This window comes from Osmia lignaria, chromosome 9, assembly GCF_051020975.1.
Source record: "Osmia lignaria lignaria isolate PbOS001 chromosome 9, iyOsmLign1, whole genome shotgun sequence".
NCBI lineage: Eukaryota > Metazoa > Arthropoda > Insecta > Hymenoptera > Megachilidae > Osmia > Osmia lignaria.
Window position 1 is genome coordinate 14161029 of NC_135040.1, and position 19028 is coordinate 14180056.

The window sequence follows — 19028 nt, forward strand, 5'->3', positions numbered from 1 at the left end:
GAGTACGAACTTGTAAAACAATTTGCCGATTTATGCTGATCTTGACAAATTTCTAATAAAATAGAATCAAAGGAAGTCATAAAGTGTTATAATAATGACAGAATTGTTGAATTAGGGAATACTTTTATTTCGCTAATATTCTAATGAAAAATTCGAAATATAAAACGATCGGCATCAATTCTTTTGTTTACATCGTCTGACAGAATTAGATGAGACATTTTCTTTCGAAGTTATGATTCAATGCATCAAATACCTCAGTTCTTTAAATTTTATTAACTTAGCAAACGACATTGTCGCGAACAATATCCTTACCGTGAAAGACACGAATTCCGATGCTGGCTTCGATCAATTATTCAAGTGGAAATCCTTTTCAAATGGCTTTAACGAGGCGAAGACTCTTAAAAAGCCTGTATTTTTAATGATTCATAAAGAATTTTGTCCTGCTTGTCAAAGATTAAAGGAAAAATTTGCCAAATGTGTTCGATTAATGGATATCAGTGATCGGTAAACACTTGTTTCTCATATTATCTTAAAATATTAATTAATAAGCACGCAATTGATTAACCCATCAATTTAAACTTCCTAATTGGTATCTTAGATTATTAATACAATATTAAAGTTAAGATTTCTCATTATTATTAATTATTTAATCATGCATAATTGAAGGGGTTGTTTTGCAAACTAAATGGTGGCAATTAACGTGAATCAAAAAGGATAATGTCACTTTCAATAAAGACCAGTTATCGAGTAACTCATTGAATCACAGGTTCGTGATGGTAAAAGTGGAGTTTGAGGGTCAACCGTTTCTGACCGAGAAAAAATTCCAACCCGATGGAAAATACGTTCCTAGGATATTGTTCTACACAGCTGACGGCGGTTTTATCGAGGAAGCCTACAACAAACACAGGGACGCCGACAAAGAGCACAAATACTTTTACTCCAGTCCCACGCAAATTATCGACACCATGATGTACGTTTTGAAGAAATATTCAAAGGAGCCGTCGCTGCTTATGTTCCAAAACGACCATCCCTCGAAACCGGAAGTCTGTGACGTAGATAACGACATCATTGTACCAACTATATTACATTAATTTAAATTAGGAAATAATAAATAATAAATGAAGAAAGTAAATTATTTTATTTTATTTTTGCATACGATACCCAATTTAACGATTAAGAAAAGTAGGGGTTGCAAATGCTTGAGGAGGAACGGGTTGATGCATAACCAATGTGAATGCGAGGCGTAACCTTTTGGAACAGTGTCCCCTAAGTCGAGTCTGCGCCCGTTACATTAAACAGCCTTGCACATCAACCTATCACCAGAGGTTCACAGGAACAACCCTGACGGCGCTTGCGTTTGCAACAGTTGCGATATCGGCCAAGGGTACGGGCATTGGTCGACACTGTCTCACCTAGGGTTGCTAACCACGCCCATTTCACCCTCTTCAACTATACACCTCCATTCGCGTGGTTCTGCCAAAATGTATCTTTATTTCCTCTTCACGTTTCATTACCTACCCTAAAAAAAACAGACACTAATTACAATTGAAATATTACTAATTTTGTAATTATTGAGTATAGAAAAGGAACTTAAATTCGTTCAGAATGGAAACGAAGCATAAAATCTTGATTTATTGCAACTTAAACATCAAAGATTCTATGATGGAACTTTATTAAGAAGCAAGTGGCGGTTCTGTTTAATGGCACGTCGAGTCCATGGTCCGAGCCCTTAGTAATCAGACGGTGACTTAAGTCCAGGTCCGGTCAGCACACGCAGGAAATTCCTGTGGCAGAGAAACGGTACGTGTAGAAGAGTGTACGCATATGGGTTATGTATGGATCTCGGTGGGTTCTGTGTTTGAAGGGTTGTAGATAATATATAGCCGGTTTCGGATGGAGAGAGCTTTTTAGCTTTGACCGTTTCATCCGGCGTTGGGTCGGGCCTGTGCTATTGCACCCCGTGATATCGACCTACCTATATCTACGTCCGTCACGATTTTTTATTTTTTTTTTCTTTTTTTTTTTTTCCACCTCGGCTCTCTCGCAGCCGGTGCGGTTGGGTGGTAGCTTTTAAAAAATGAGCCGGGACATTATTTTTACGCGGACCTGCACCCTCGGTGGATCGAGTGACCGGTGCTGTTCTTGGTCGTCGTTTCCGCTTGGCGCAGCTTGCAATGTGCCGCGTCAGCGAATGTGCAAAAATTGAAGGGAGAGAAATAGAGGTGGACGTTCAGCGAGGGAGTAGAAGGGGTGGTTAAACCGGCGACCGTTTCGCCAAGGATCCCCGAGAGAGGGTGAGGAGAGAAAGAGGGAAAAAGTTGCGGTGAGGTGTGAAAGTGAGAGAAAAAGATTATATATCTCGTCTCTCACGTCTGTCCGTTCGTTTCCAGGCTATGGATCTGTGGCCTCGCGAATATATTGGGACCGGTGGAAGCCATTTTCAATTCAATCTGTTAAAAGCACGTCAAAAAGTCATACGGTATTTCATCGGCGCGGTAGATCGCGGCGAGACCGCGACGATGCTTGCGTTGAATACCACCCTAACTTACACATACCTGCAAATGCATCCATCTATATGGCGGCTCCGATTCGACACCATTTTTCGGAACTTCTCTGAATACATAGACAATTCCTGATTGAGTCAATTGATGGCACAACATTGTTCTAAAAATAAGAAAAATTAGATCAAGATTATTGAGGTATTTCAAAATTCAGGATTAAAATCTATTGAAATATTATAAAAATTAAAATTTTGATCGATTTATTTTCCCTAAATTTTTAATGTAATTAAAATAAGTATCAGCAAACAGGCGACTCCACCCCCAAATATCATCTGTTACCTGTAGTAACTACCTGTATCCTAATCTCTGTTATCCGATCAGAAGCGATTCGATCAGCTGTTTCCTTGGTGTTGCCGATCGTAGATGTTGGCAAACATTGTAACTCGATACAGACGCGATTTTGATCTTGATCTCTGCTCCCTAAACGCAAACAGCCCTAGGGGAGATTCAATGTGCAAGTGTACCTGCTACCGTTGATCAATCAGATACTTGTGGAAACATCCGAAGGCGAGGATGTTAAGAATCGTGGGAGAAGCTTAACGTTTTAAAGGAAACGTTCTGAAGAGGCTCGAACGCTATTGTATCATTCGTTATTTCCCAGATTACGATTTTCCATTCGACCATCCTGAAATTATTGTAACATTTGTTTATTTCCTTTCGTGTAAATTTGTAATAATGTAATAATTGAAAAAAGGAGTGGAGATCACGATGATAGGAAAACGCGTAAAGGGAAATGTGTAGAGGGGTTGGCTGATACTTTGAAAGCAGGTGTGCATTACCATAGCTATTGGTTTATTGATTTATCCATCGGCGTGTACGTTCGCTTTTGAGTGCTTGATATGCCAGAGTAAAAAAATGGTCCGTGTCGGGCGTACACTGGTATATCGACGGCTAACCCGTCTCACAGAAGCTTTTTAATGTTGCTCAAACCGTCATTGAATTTTACTAATGACGCCCGTTGGCAGATTAATCGATCATACGCGTTCAAACGTGCAATTCAACGAAAAATCGCAAATTTCATTGTTATTTAATGTACTCGGGTGTGAAGGGTGATTCTGTGATTGGTCAAGGATCCCCTTCATTTTGCATTAGACTCTTTCATCCTGAAAAAATGAATAACAGTTGCAATTATTCATATCGGATTACCTGCAATTTGACGGTATTTAACAATAGGTAGGAAGGATATATTTAAATCAAAATACCGGTTCCAAATAACCAGATATGGTTACTTTAATTCGTCTGGTTAAAGGAAAGAAGTACCATGTGACGAGCAATGGTCCGTACCTTGTGCATTGTGCCCTTGTAAAGAGTAGGTATATATATATATATATATATATACACATGATCCAAAATCATAGAACGGTTTAATACATAGAATGCCTTTTATTCCGTTCTCATTGCGGGGTAAATAACATCTGTACATTAGATCACTATGAAATCGGTCGCCATTTGTGGAGACGACAATAGGGCTTCCCCCCGATTCAAGAAAGGCTCGTCGTTGACGGTGTGCCCGTGTGGTTTACAGAAAGCGAACTCGATGGATCCGAAAAATAATAATAAAAAAAGAAAGGAAAAAAAAAAAAAGAAACGAAACGAAGAAGGAAAGAGAACGAACCGCGAGGAAGCGTGAGCGGTGTCGATGGAAGAAGGAGAAGAGAGAAAAGAAGGGACACGTTCTTCGTTCCGAAGGGGACGAAGAAGGCGTGCATGGGTTAAAAACACAGTGCCAGTCGAAACAAAAGGCGGAGCATAGAGTAGTAAAACGTCTGAGCATCGGTGGTATTGTGCGTTGAACGTTGGAAACGGGTTTTTCTAAATAAAAGAGTAATGTGTTTGTCCGTTTCGGGCGTAGTAAAGGAGGTGGAGAGGAATAGAGGAGGAAAAATACACACGTCTGATACGCGCGTCGGGCTTTTCTATACGCATTTAGTTTATCGAGGGTGAGTAGGTAGGTGGGTACGCGGTTAGGTATGTCCCCCTTTCACCCCAAGCAGATATAAACTCTTAACATCTTGGTGGAACAGCGGGTTCGGCCAATGGGATAGGTGCGCGGGCGTGGCCGTGCCTAAGCGCGCCGCGCCGTTTGGCCGAAGCCCCGGGGTGGAACACTGTGGCACAGTGTTTTATTTCGTGCAACTGTGGAGGGGCTGTTAGTTTCTGCCCTATCCCTCCCCGTAGAAATATCATCTATCCTCTCTCTCTCTCTCTCTCTTATCGTTTCTCTATCATTTTTCATCGTACACTTATCTCCGTCTGGCGTATCACTTTCTCCCTCTATCCATCCCCTTTCATTAAAACTCGTTTCTTTTCTTACCCATCCTCTGGCTCTGTTCACTTTTCCACATTTTTCCTCCGCACTTCTCCATTTGCTCCCTGTTTCATTCTCTCTCTGGCCTGACGTGTATATATATATTCCCGCAACCTAGGCTCCCTTCTACACCCCCTCCGAATTCACCTCCCTCCTTTCCTTATCCGTCCGCCTTCGGCTCCCTCTTTGGCTGTCGACACACCACTACCGCGCGCCACCGGTTCTCTGTCTCTCCGGTGCTACCTGAATCGACTCACCCCGGGATGCTGCAATTGTTGACAATGCCGAGGAGCGAGAGAGAGCTGCTGCGATAGGAGGTCGGGGCGATTCCGCATTTCGTACCCCGACACCCGTACGAACGGTGCTGGTGCGGTCGGCTCTTCTCTCTGCTCTGCTGGTGAACCTTAACCGGGAGTGTGGGCGCGTGCGCGAGAGTCTAGCACAGTCCTTCTCTTTTTAATCAACCCCCTGATACGGCCATCCCTCGATCCTTATTACTTTATCAAGCCTCTCTCTTGCTCGTTCGCTGGCTTAACCGTGTGCCGGTTCGAGAGTTTCTCTACCGAACACCACAGCGTTAAATGTGATTTCTTCGGTTGAAGTAAGAAGAGGCTGACGTGGTGGCTATTCGTTTGGGAAACAGTGCCGATCGGACATTGATGTTAACAGTGGCTGAATTCGAAGGGTTAACGGAGGTGTAGAGAAATGAGAGGGACGCGTGTCAGTGAATATCGGGCTTCATGCTTGGCTGGAAAGAATCATCGACGGTGATCGAAATCCATCGAGGATCTGTTCAGTGCGTTCGGTAACGATGTACATTGATCCGTGACACGGTTTCGTTCGTCCATTCTGCAAGAGTTTTCTCTAGTGTTCTGGTTTCCTTCGGATCGGTTAACGATGTCGTTGCCGCGGGGTGTCGGTCTTGGTGTTGACGTCGGTCAATTGATGCAACACCAACAGCAACAACAGCAACATCACGTGCTACCAGCCGCGTTCTTCCTTCGTGCCAGTGCTGAGAGATACCAAAGGACGCCGAAGTGCGCGAGATGCAGGAACCACGGGGTCGTATCCGCTTTGAAGGGTCACAAACGGTACTGCCGTTGGCGGGACTGTGTGTGCGCGAAATGTACACTGATCGCCGAGAGGCAACGGGTCATGGCTGCCCAGGTAACGTTATTTCAGTTGACCTACTTGAAGTTAATTTCAAACGACGTTCCATTTAGTCAGAGATCGTAACGGCAGTGTGATATTATCAGTGGCATGATACTTGGCAAGTTATTCGATTAACAGCCTGAAAAATATTGAAAACTGTATTAATATTAACGGACAATTTCCATAAGGGTAGTTTCACAGTAAAACCGCGATGAAAGCATTTACCCACCGGCAAAGGGTGTTGTTTCCTTTCCCACGGGCTTCGTGAAACGGATCACGGAAGTGTAAAATGATTCAAATTAGCCAGAGGGTCTTTCGAAACATGTGACTTTCTCATTTCCTCGTTTTACATGTACTTTAACTCGAGTGCTATCAAGAACCATCATAGTGTAAAGATTCATTTTCTATAGGGACATTGTGTTGCACAGATTTAGCCATTCTCAAGTGACCCTCTATATTTCACCAAGGAATAAAACACTTGGTAATTTGATCGATGAAGGATCGTAACGCTAAACCTTCTTCAGATTCTGTTTCCGAGCCTTGCACCCTCTTGTCGGATCACCCCAATACGATCACTGAAATTGGTCCTTCGTGTTTGTTAATATCTTTAGATATTAAAGAATTGCTAATTATACTGTGAATTTCCTAGTGAAAAGACAATGTAGGAGAAGGAGGATCCACTCGGTCACCCCAATGTTTGAGGGTTACTATTAGTTACGCTTTAGCTTACACTAGACCAGTGTTTGTTTCAAAGCGAGTTAGGTAATTAGTAAAATAAGTGACAAATTGATTTCTTAAATAATCAAAGTTCATTTTGCCTAGATTTGCATAAGGACTCTTTGATATTAATAAATTCGCTGCGAATTCCATTGGAACCTCCTTCCCCTATACCTGCCGACGGGGTTAATACATGAAATTCTAATTAAAAAACAATAAGTGTAAAAATGTCGGCAATTGCACGTTCGCAGGTCGCGTTACGAAGGCAGCAGGCCCAAGAGGAGAGCGAAGCACGAGAGTTAGGGCTGCAACTGCAGTACAATACAGGCAGCTGCACCACCGCCCCCGTTCTGCCTGGTGCAGCGAGTACAACCACGCCAGCTGGTAGCCCGCCCCCGCACCCGGCCCACGTAACGAGTCCGACCGGCCTGGCAATTCCAGCGGCGGCGGCAGCCGCAGCCGCCGCCGCGGCAGCACACATTCAAACGCAACTCCAACATCAGCAACCTGATTGCAGTCTTCTGCAACGGAAGAGGTTGCCCCAGGATGAATACCGGCAGCCAAAGATCGAGAAACAGGATCCTATCGTTGGTGGAATTGCGGGTAAGCGGAGTCGTCACTTGGAATTGTTAATTGTGAAACGATCCTCGCACAAGTCCTTGCCCGGTATCTGTAGAATATCCATTTTCGTTTCTGGAGTTGAAAGAATTGTGTAATATTCTTGGGGGTGGAGTTGTTTCTTCTGGCCTTCTTCGTATTTAGTTGTAAGGGTTGTTCCAAGAATTCTCTTCGACGTCTTCAAGAACCACCAAGATAGGAAATTCCTAGACTCGCAACGGTTGCATCGAAGAATCTCCATTTCTTCAAGGATCTCCACGAAACAGGTGGGTCGTGGTTGAAATCGGCAAGTGGTAACCAGTCCTCCAGTATAGGAAGCGAGTGCGTGCACTCGGTTCTTGCGGAAGTGAACAGCACACGCGTGTACACTTAACGGAGGGTGAGAATGAGCCAGCGAGGAGAGGAAAGAAGCCTAGAAAGGAAGCGAAGGGTTGGAGAGAATTATAAAGCCGCCACTAACGAGTACGACTTTTGCTTTGAGTGGTATAATAAGGGACCAGGAGTTTGGCCATTATTTACTTAACATTATGGTCCCTGGCCACTTGCCCTATTTAGCCTTGTACGTTCACGCACGTTCCTAATGGCCACTCGTACGCAACTCAAGCGTGCTACAACGCATGCGTGTTTCTCGCTTATTCTACTCTTGGTCGCGTGTCACACTTTTGTTGCTCCTATGCCAGTTTTTACAGAATTCAGTGGAAAATATGTTGCCCTTTCACTGCTATACCTGTTCCATTTTACTTATCAAGAGCAATCTTCTTATATACACTTTGGGAACTTACCTCTAAGTATTGTAGAATTGAGGTAGATTTACCTATTTCTTCCAAATATCTGTGCTATGATTTTATTGTGGCTTCAGTGATTGAATCATCCTCTACAGACTTTCTTAATTATCCAATTATCCATCCTTAACAATCAGTCGAATAGCTACACGTTTGAAACACGTAAAAATGAAGAAAATAATTGGTGGTAGTAATAGCGAATCGAACGTTTAGCGACAGGTTTGCATCGGACAGAAATCACTTCTCGCGATTCTTTTCTCGTCGAAGAGGTTTGTGCAAGGAGGCAGCATTCTCAGCCAGGGCCAGGGGATTGAAACTTCGATTTCGCTCGGTTTCAATTACACCTACGCCTTCTCTTCTTCCCTCCTGCGCCACCCGTTGAAAAGTGGAGGGTCGCGAGTACACAGGGGATGTCTCCTCGGTTCGATCTTCGAAACAGAGTGCTTACAGTAGTGTACAGACGAGCCGCGTCTTCACTGGAGAAGTTTAGCCGTAATTGAATTTCTCGGGCCACTGCCTACCCACCGCGAGGGATTCTCGACTGGTTGCTTAGTTGCTTCGTTGCTTCCTCGGACTCCTATTCTTCCTGCTAAGAGAGAGGGTTGATGCACTCTTCACCCCCTCCTTTTACATCCACAAACTCTCAATGATACGGTGTTCTATGTCTTTTAATCCTTGGAAAGGGCCAGCTCCATTGTGACCTAGTATCACAAAAATATATTTTCTTAAATTTAAAATAAAGCACTGAAGATTTTCTATAACAAAAACTTTGACAATTTTGAATGAAATAAATTTTACAACTTCTGGGTCAATTTGGATAACACCCAAGAGTCAGTATCAAAGACCTGTCGCAATCATTACTCGGTAAAAGGAGATTTGCTCTTTCCAGTGGATTCCCTCGAAGAGGGAGGATACGCTTTGTAAGAGGGTCGGTACACGCATACAAGGTACACCCTTTATCCGGAAGGATCACTCGGTTCTCCTTCGTCTACTCGCGGAGACCATTATCCGCCGCCAGTTTCTCACAGTAGAAGCTTCTTCGAGTGTCCAAGAAACTTTGTGAAAGACCAGTTAGCTTCCGTTCTTCCTCTTTCGTCGCTGTTAAGGACACCAGGAAATTATTTCACTCGACCGTGCACACCTCGCCTAAGGCTGTACGCTTGTTCTTCTTCTTCTCCCTTCTCGCTCGATCATATCACACCGTGTAGAACAGTCGGTGGTGAAGGATCTTCCTGGCGTTGAAGAAACTTTTTCGAGTCCCTGCTTATTCGGTTCGTTGGTCAAAGAACATCTCGGAGTATCTGTAGCAAAAACAAGGGAAAAGGTTAAACGAATCCGATTAGATCTCTTTATTCTTAGGGGTGGTTTCGAGATTTCAATAGAAAATACTGTTCTCTCCTTCCGAGGCGAGGTTCCTTTTATATTTCGAAGGATATTTATGAAGAAAAACGAGACTTGACTATTGAAACTCATTTGTGACGAGGTGAAATCCTGATGGTCCGGCTACTTATGTCCCCGCGGACGTGCCTGGTAACATTGTTTGCAAAGAGTCAGCACGAGCTCGCTGGACACAAGACATCCTGGGTATAACAGGAGAGCTTAGCTCGGTTATATACTTATTTGCATAGGTGTAGCCGGTCCAGCGAATGCACGTACACGTGCAACGCCGCCGTGGAAGCACGTTTCTAAGTGTGTTTGAACAAAACTTCTGCTATCCGTCGCGAACATTTGCTCGCTCGTGATCGTGAACGATCCTGGAAATCCTATGAATCTTTAAATTTCAAATATTTTCAATGAAAAATTTCCGAACTTTTCAATATTTTACGATATTAAAATTAAATTAAGATTTCAATACCACCCTTGTGGTCTAAAGCAAAAATAAAAAAACAGTTCGCGATAAACGATACCTTTCTTCTTAATTAAAAAGCACGTCTCGTGTAACTGTTCTTCTGTAACGGAAGAAAGAAGAAGCCTTTTAGTGGTAAAGTATACGTTTGATTAACCCTCGCTTCTTTTCTTCTATTTCGTGGTACGGTGAAAGGGGGTTGCTCAGACTTCCGACTAACGTTTTTTTTTTTATTAAATTGAAGAGGGAAAAGCGATCCAACGGAAGGCGGTAGTTTGAGAAAAACCATCGAGAATGAATACGAAACACTTGGATTCCGTTTTCTGACTCGCTTCTTTGCTACCCTCTCTCGCCTCTTTTCTCTTCGACGAGCCGACGGCTTCCGTGAAACCGTTCCAAGCCGCGATGCAAAGATCTACTTTCCCGACGAATTTCACTTATTTTTAGTAAACATCAAGTTTTAATTTGATATACTATAAGTGGTATTTCGTCATACTTTTCTCTGATAAAATTGCATCTGAAGTTATAGTTACAAGTGGGGGCTTAAGTGATAATATTCATCAGATTTCAAGCTTTAAATCGACGTATCATAAGTGCCATTTTGCAATACTTTTCTGTCATGAAATCTCAAATTTCTCCCTAAATGGTAGTATTTTCTATAATCCTAGTAGTTACAGTCGGTGATAGACAAGCCATGAATACCAAACAAAACAAAAAATAAACATAGTTGGAAAACGCGTGAGCGAGCGAAATAAGAAATTCAGCAAGCAGAAGAGAAGTGCAGGAAGCGTGAGAATCGTCGTCTCGGTTTTCCAGGAAATCGTGGAGCGTGATGGCGGAAGAGCCGCCCCCTCCCTCGGTTAAGGAGGAAGTGAAAAGAGTCAGAGGTCGAATGGTACCCTCCTCCGGGTCCTGTTGGCGTTCAGCAACCGTTTACGAGGCATAAACGCCGAAACAAAAGGCGGCTGGGCGCGAAACAATTAAAAACGTTACGCCCGATCGCTCTCCACCGTTTTCCCTTTCCCCTCTTCATCTGTTTTTTTCTTGTCTCCCACCCTAAAACTCTCGCTGTTTCTCTGTCTCTTTTACTCGCGGTAGCTCTTTAACCACCCTATACCCATCGAATTCAGGGACGTATATACATACGTCTCTCTCTCTGCACGATTTTCACCCCTTTCATCGAACACACGGACGAATAAACTGACGCCCACACATCCCCGAGCTGGAAACAAAAGGGAATCGCGACGATTTAATGACTGATCGGGCTGTTGCTCGCTGTTGCTCTTGGCGCTACTGCCTCGAGGACCTTCCTTCTTCTTCGACGTCTTCTACCTTCTCGTCTCTCGTTTTACACCCTCTTTTTAAGGTTGATTTTTCTGTTTTTTCTTTTTGTAGATATCGGTGATCCTGATTTAGATATGTTTCCGGTTCTTTATTCGGGTATAGGGGGTGGTTCCTTTTATGAGATATAGCAATTTTGTGTTTAGGATATTTATGAAGGGTTTATATGGTAATTTTGTAATACTTTTCTGTCATGAAATTAGGTCAGACTTTTTGACGTTCTAAAAACTATCCTTAGAAACAATAGGAATAAATATAAAAATCATTCTTTCCCATCATCGGGGCCCTCTTATTCTTCAAAAAACACTTCATTTTCCCCAGGTTTTTCAGTATATTCAAGCGTTCTTCTTTACCCTTTTGTTCCTGTCCCCGCATCCCCGAGTCACCACTTTCTTCCGCTCCGATCACGCTCTGTTCTCCCTTCGATTCCCACCCTGTTCCTTGTTCTTTCATTTTTTGTCTTCGCTTTCCTCACGCTCTCAATACTTGCTTTTCTTCTCGGCCCTCGAGTTGAACAACGGCGTCGACGATTTTCTGCGTCATTTTTCGCGTCGAAGCGGATCGCTGGCCGCTGCTATTTTCCGGGCGTATCGATACGTGATAATGAGAGTCCTTTCAACGCTGCCGTCGACCGTCGTTCTTCGCAACGATCCCGATTTCCGGGGCTCTCGTAACTGGAATATTTCCCGCTTCGACGCCGAGCACCGCGGCGCGGCCGGTTTTCACGCGGCGTCGCGTACCGTTAATTAATCTCACGGCGATCGGCTCTGGAATGTTTGCGAAACTGATCGAGAAAGAAACGGGAGATGAATGATATCCGATCGGTGAATTTCACCGCGAATCATCCCGTTTATACGACTGAATTGATCCACGATTTAAATGGGACCAACAGGCGTTTATACTTTTTAATCGTAAAGGATTATCTGTTGCAAATTGGATCTTGAAAAAAATCGAAAGTATAGCAATTTTTATTTAACACATTTCTCGTTCGTTATTTTAGAGAAAAATCGAGAAAAAAAAGTAAAATGATTTAATTTCGAATTTTGTACTGTGCTCCCATGTTATTTTATTTTTTCCAAGTTAAGCTTAGAATTTTTTTGTTAAGGATGAAGCTAAAAGTCGCCAACAGCCGGTTATATAACGATCCTCCGAACAATAGGAAATGATAATTCATAGTGGGTGCTTTCTACGAGGCCGGTATTAGCTAAGGGTGCAGAGAGCAAAGGTTCGTGGTCGGTGGGGTTGTACGGGGTAACGTAGGGTTGTAACCGACGCTGCTGGTGATAACTGTAACGCCTCGAAGGGTTATTTATTGCGAGAATTCCGTCGTTCTTCCCTACAACCCCTTTTTTCATCGAATAACGCTGTGTCAGTCTCTTTTTTCTCACGTGACTCACGAATTTTGTGTGAAGATTCGATTTACGGTCATCTTCTGCACACTTCTACACTTAAATATATTATCTATTTGAAAAAGAAGAGCGTGGAGATTATTACACAAAGGTTGGAAGGTTCTGAGTGTATAAAATAAGGAACGGGCTGAGATATCGTTGACTTATACTACTTAATTTGGCAACAACTGAAGAAATAAGGCAAACAATGAACATCAGGAAATTGTACTACTAATTTAAATTAATATACTGAAATATTAAATTAATAAAATTAGTCTTCAACATTATTAATGATAGATATCAGTGTGTCTGACTATACATGGATATTTCTACTGTGATCAGTGTTAATATGAAAATCAGTCTAAAAATATTTGAAACCCATTGGTTAAAAATAAAAGATTATTAGTATTTTGTAACTTTCTCAAAAGTGTTCACCTTCAGAGTCCTAAATGCAGGGAATTATCTAGAGGGGGCTTGTTATAACACTTTTTCTTTTAAGAAACCATCCGCTCTCTAAGAATCAATTTTTCAGTCTGGTTCTAGTTTGAACTACACGTGAAAGGTAATCGAATAAGAAGAGGTTGTATCGAGGAACGGTGTCGTTGGCTAAGCCTAATTTATAGGGATGTTTCGTGTCCTCCACAGTTGCTCTGCAGCCTGTGTCCTATTACTCCTATTCTCTATTATGCACCGCCGCCGTAGGCCGGAAGCTCCCGATATCTATATGCGATTCTAAATTATTCGGCATTGTCCCCGCATGATTCCATTGTCCGCGTCTGTCTCCACCGTACGGTGATACGACGTGGCGCGGGTTTAGGGCGTAGACCTACAACAACCGAGCCGTGTGCACACCGTACCCAGCCCTATGTGTATCTGCTTCGAGTGCGTCTTGTCATCGGTCAAGAGACTTGTACGCGAACCACCCCTAATTAATCGCTTTTCATATAAGAATCTATCCGTGGACATGGACGATCGTTTGCGGTACGTAGATTACGGGGACGTATTCTTATTTAGACCTTGAAATTCTAATCAATTGGATCAATAATTTTTCGGTAGTAAAACTGGGGAAATGAAACTGGGAACTTGGGAATTTTTGGGTATCGACGGTCCGGAGAGTCGGCGACGCACGGTACTTAGACTGTGGACTTTGAGACTTAGAAAATGACGCAATGGTGATTTAAAAATCTTTGCCTATTTGTTAACTATCGTATCTTCACTATAGATACCAAGAATCCTTCCGTAAAGTCGGCGACGCACGGTACTCGGTATTCGAAATCCCCAAATCTTTCTTTTCTCTTATAATTTTCAACGGATTTATCAAAGGATCCGAAGTATTTCGCGTTAAACGAGAGATTCCATTCATGTTCGAATTCGTAATAAATCCTCTAGCGTTACAAAAGGGGATAGACACCCCGCCAGCTCGAAACGAGTTTTATTAACTTCCTCGGTCCTGTCTCAAAGCTCACGTACACATAGCAAATGACACGTTACACCTTCGTGATCTAGTAGAAGTTAGACATTTCACCGGTGTGTACACGACAGACGAGATTATAATAAATCGCACGCACCCTTCTCGAAATACAAGACAAGTACCGTTCTCTCGATACAGGGCTAAAGAATGTAAAAAGATTCCGGCTCGTGATACTGTGTTCCCTTTTTTTCTTTCTTTTTCACTTCTTTTTTTATTTCTTTGTGTCACATTGCGTAGTCGCGTTTCTGGGTGTGACCTATCACAATGGTCTCCGTTTTCACGCCCTTTCTTTTTTCTCACCTGTGGATTATCGGCACGGTTGCCGGGCTACAAAGTTCCGGTTGCCAAATTCTTTGCTACCATTCGGAAAAATCCTTGACACTCTGTTTTATCGCCGTAATACTTAAATGCTGGTTAATAGGCACGCAATATCGCGGCACGAGGGTTAATAACTGAGGTGGTTCGACACACAGGGAGAATTCTTTTGCGTGACAGAGCAGCGACGGGAATTTTCTGTATAAGGAACGGCTACATTAATTCCAGACAGGCGATATTACATTCTTTTATACCGACACCGTTGATAGCCATTGATATTGTCAAGAGCAGAGGAATTTATCATAGGAATGTCAGAGGAGAAATTTAACATTTTGTCCGATGTAGAATGATTAAGCCTTCTTTCATATTTATTTTCGTATTTCATTCCTTCGACTGTGTATATTTTTAGAAAATAGATAGAAGCTAAATAAACTCTTCTTTCGTCATTAGACAATTCTAAAAATATACGAAAGCTGTCCTTGTTCTTGGACGGAGATGTTTCTCCACTTATAAGTATTCTACTGTAAGTCAATTTACTCGTGTGTATGTACACAGTACCAGTGTTGACGAGAATTGGAGGCAATTAAAATTTAATTTTAGATTTCATTTCATTTTCATTTCCTAAAGATACTTTAATTATTACCCTTTCGATATTTAAGGTTTTTTATTTCTAATTTTATAGTTGAAAGCACCGTTTCTTAGGTCTCGATCACGACTGACCTTATCGAAAGATTGAAATTCTTCTTACTTGGTTAGTTAAAATCCGCTCGAAACTTGTATAATATTTCCACGGGGACGATTGGGTTCAAACGAAACGGAAAACTCGCTTATTTCTTGCAACGAGCGTCGTTACCGAGCTCGTTAACGTAAGAAGTTATTGGAAATTATTATCGACGAGGTATATTACTTTCTTGGCTTATCCAAAAATAAATCAACAAGTTAGTTATTTCTTGTTCGAGAGTAAAATCGATGGACAAATATCATCGAAACTCGTAGTACTTCGAAGTTCCCTGAAATCCTATAATTTCGAAATTTTCAAAGCGACTTGGCGACATTTAACTTTCGTCGAAGAAGCTTGTTTAAACCGCTTTCTAAACATTCGTTCAATTACGAAATACACGGTTTTCGTTCTTCTTCTGTATCTTATTCGTGATTACTCTTCAAACACTCGAGATTCAAATTGAACGTGAGTTTAATGGATATTCTAAGAGAATATCTTTCTGAGAGAAACTAAGAATTTCAATAATATTTTTCTTAAACAAATAACACGTTTACACAGTGAAATTTCGTGAAGGCACGATAAATAATCGTTGAGAATCGTACAGTAACGTCCGCTGAGAGATTCCCTAAACGTTTAAGGGATCTCCTCTTTCTTTTCGTTCTCTATAAAAGAGAAAGAGGGTTGGAAAGGAAGAAGTGGCGGTCCGAGGTTCTCGAGGTTGTTAGAAATAATTGCGAGAGGCCACGTACTACACAATCGTGGCCACAACGCTGTCGGTTTGAAAGTAATAGCGGGTTGAAGAGTGCCGTTACAACGTGCGGAGGCGTATGCACGTGCAGGACCATTGAGTTCTCGTCAATGCGTGAAAGAATCCCCGATGCTAGAAGGGTGCGTTGCCCGTTCAAGAAAGTCTACTGCGGCTGACCGCTCGTTAAAAAGTTTAACCGGCCGTTTATTAGCGAGAGAAAGAGAGATGCCTATGCACAGGGTGGTCGAAGACAAATTTCAATAAAGTTATAATATTTTACAAAAAGATTGACAGGAATGTCTTAATCGTTATTTAAATCAGGGATAGACTTGGACTTAATTTTTGTATAAAACTTAAATTCTAACTAGAGCAAAGAGGTGCTTGCTTCTTGAAAATTGACCCTGATGTTTTTGAACACTGTGTATGTATATATATATATATAAGGGCAAGGTAAATGTAGCTTTCAGTCTGGCGTTTCGTTGAATCCACCCCCGGAAAGCCTTTTCTTACCCAGCTCTTTCCCCTTCCTGTTCCGCGGATTAATTCTTGACGCGCACGCTTTCGATAACAAGGTTGTTTCGAGTGGCTCTCCGAGAGGGTTGTAGCTCTCCCTGAGCAACTATATCAAGTGTTCCGCTGTTTAAGTTAATTGCTGTTAGCTGTTACTTCGCCGTGTTGCCCTGCTTCTCCTTTTCCTTTTCCATCTCCTCCGAGACTGAACCTTTCACGGTTCGCTTTGGCCACTGATTTATTTATAGAGAAATTTTCTAATTTTTCGTTTCCAATTTTCTTAATTTTCTAATTTCTCCATTTTTAATTTTTGGTTCGTTAATCGTTAGAAGAAAGTTACACGGGTACCATAGCGATTCGTTGAAAGGGTTGAAAGAGGTAATGTCAGCGGGTGGTAAATACGCAGTGGGGTTACAATAAAAGATGCACAACGTTTTTTCAAGGGTGTCAAGGATCCGTAAGAGTCAATTCGGCATGCGTCGTAGAACAATGTAAAGTGTTTGTTCGTTGGAGAATTTCATAGGTATTGTGCGTATTAATACGCGCTTTTTCTTTTGCTAAGCGAACGATACGCCCTGTTTTGTTCCAGGCACAAAGAGGTCGAGAATCTCTGAGAGCACTACGGGAACAATGCTTTCCACGAGCGACACCGGTAACGAAGACGACCGTGACTCCGACTCTGGTGGAGAACTTCTTGCTGACCGTCCATTGGGTAAGAATATCCATCTAATTAAAGTGAACGTTGCAAATTCTCGGATTTTTTAATTTTCATTGCGTTACAACAGTTCCGACATCAGCTGGAATGACGGAAAACGAAGGGCCGAGGAAGCGGTCCAATAGTCTGAACGATTCTGAGGAAGGAAGTCCGGAACCAGGTTCTCAGAGTCCGACGCATACACCGCCCCTGACTCCGGCTTTGACTCCACAAAGAGAGGACACGCCGGCGCCAGAGAATCTCAGTCTCCGCAAAAGTGGAAGTCCTCAACAGACGCAACAGACCCTTCAACCGGTCGATCTGGTGCAGCCTAGACCCAGTCCTCCGTTACCTTCGCTCGCGGTAAGTTTTTCATTTCAAATCGGCCGTTCGAGATCTTAAGGGTTGTAATTCGGAGCAATCCAAATTCTAAGCGTAGCGATTAATATTTTTGAGAATTGAACGCTTGTGATTCGAACCATTCGAAATCCATCGCTCCAAAATTTCAATAAATCCTCCACCGTTTAATAATCATAAAAATGACATTACCTTTTCAGGCTGCAGCGACGGCGGTGCATTTTCCTCCCTATGCACCTCTGTACGGTCCAGCGGCAAGTTCCTTGTACTGTTCTCCAGCCCTGTACCAGCATCAGCACCACCACCACATGCCCGAACCTCGTGAGATTCAAATGCAGATGCAGATGCAAAACATCCAACAGACGTGTGGGCTGCAATTACAGCAGCAGCAGCAGCAACAACAACAACAGCAACAACAGCAAAGATCTCCGGTAGACGTGTTGTTGCGAGTGTTTCCAGGAAGACGTCGAGCGGACGTGGAAGCTCTGCTGCATCGATGCAAAGGTAGGCCCTGCAATTTGATATTCGCGAATAGAATTTCACATACCCTTTGGCCAGTCCCTTTTGAGATTCTACCATGGACACGTGGCCCTACGATGTTTCACTACCCTGAATTCGTTTCGTACCTTCCTTCTCGAGTTACAATCGGGCAGAATTTAAAAGAAAAGAAATATTTTAGAGGACGTTAAATGGTTTCTGAGAGATTCTAAGTAGATGCAGCTTCAATTTTCAATAAGAATTCATTGCTACTTATTTTGAAATTTTTAAATACTTTGATTCTCATAGTTTAATTTAAATATCTATAGTATTATCTTAAGCTGCCTTCTTGTATACAATAAAAATCTAAGTTTGTCATTAATTCATCAGAAGGGAATAGAAATAAGAATAAAATACATATGAGAAGGCACCTGAGATCATATGGTCGTCTTAACCCATTTGCATCATTAGGTATGAAAATAATATCCCTACATTACTAATTAACAAAAATGATAAATCCATCAATTGTAAACGGGTATATCCGCTTCTGACGCAAATGGGTTAACCAAAGCTCCCGGTAGAACCGACCCCGAAAACATCAGCCCTGTGTGGACGGCAGAGAAAGAAACGCAACCTGTCTGTGTCACAGGCGACGTAGTATCCGCCATGGAGGTGTTGGTCTGCGAGGATAGCCTTCAACCGAAGTCAGCCTTCTCTCCATTGGCAGGCGCATTGGCGTCGGCAGCCGCGGCGTCCGCTTCGGTGTCGGCATACGCGACCCGTGCTGCCTACTGCACCACTCCCATCCCTTCGACGAGACACAGGTTCCTCGCAGCTCCTTACGCCGGCACCGGTTACCTGCCTACGGTCATCAAACCACCCAATCAGAATCTGCACGCGAATGGAACCGGGGACGCCTATCGGGAGGCCAGTCCCGACGACGCCAGCGACAAAACCAGCTACTCCGAGTGACCGGACGACGGGCAGGCCAGCTGGTCTTACCTGCAATAGCCGAGGGACTT

At 42.8% G+C, this 19028-nt stretch overlaps 2 protein-coding genes and 1 long non-coding RNA gene across 4 annotated transcripts; 2 read left to right on the forward strand and 1 right to left on the reverse strand.

Annotated features, from left to right (window-relative positions):
- The first annotated feature begins 186 nt into the window (after positions 1–186).
- Positions 187–1091, forward strand: LOC117605415 (thioredoxin domain-containing protein 12). The gene is made up of 2 exons (XM_034326730.2): positions 187–504; positions 767–1091. Exons 1-2 carry the CDS (start codon positions 233–235, stop codon positions 1089–1091), a joined length of 597 nt encoding a protein of 198 aa, XP_034182621.1. The 5' UTR covers positions 187–232.
- On the reverse strand, positions 1003–17862 carry LOC143305691 (uncharacterized). 2 transcript variants are annotated; one of them, XR_013062781.1, is made up of 7 exons: positions 17722–17862; positions 8940–9439; positions 8139–8839; positions 3341–3664; positions 2556–3186; positions 2371–2450; positions 1003–1784 (listed from the first exon to the last, which is right to left on the reverse strand). It is a non-coding gene; the product is annotated as an uncharacterized LOC143305691 (long non-coding RNA). The 2 variants fall into 2 exon arrangements; XR_013062782.1 differs by lacking the exons at positions 8139–8839; positions 8940–9439; positions 17722–17862 and adding an exon at positions 3846–4040.
- On the forward strand, positions 5767–19015 carry dmrt99B (doublesex-Mab related 99B). Its single transcript, XM_034326392.2, has 6 exons — positions 5767–6036; positions 6990–7341; positions 17068–17190; positions 17264–17535; positions 17730–18033; positions 18656–19015. Exons 1-6 carry the CDS (start codon positions 5767–5769, stop codon positions 18976–18978), a joined length of 1644 nt encoding a protein of 547 aa, XP_034182283.2. The 3' UTR covers positions 18979–19015.
- Positions 19016–19028: the final 13 nt, after the last annotated feature.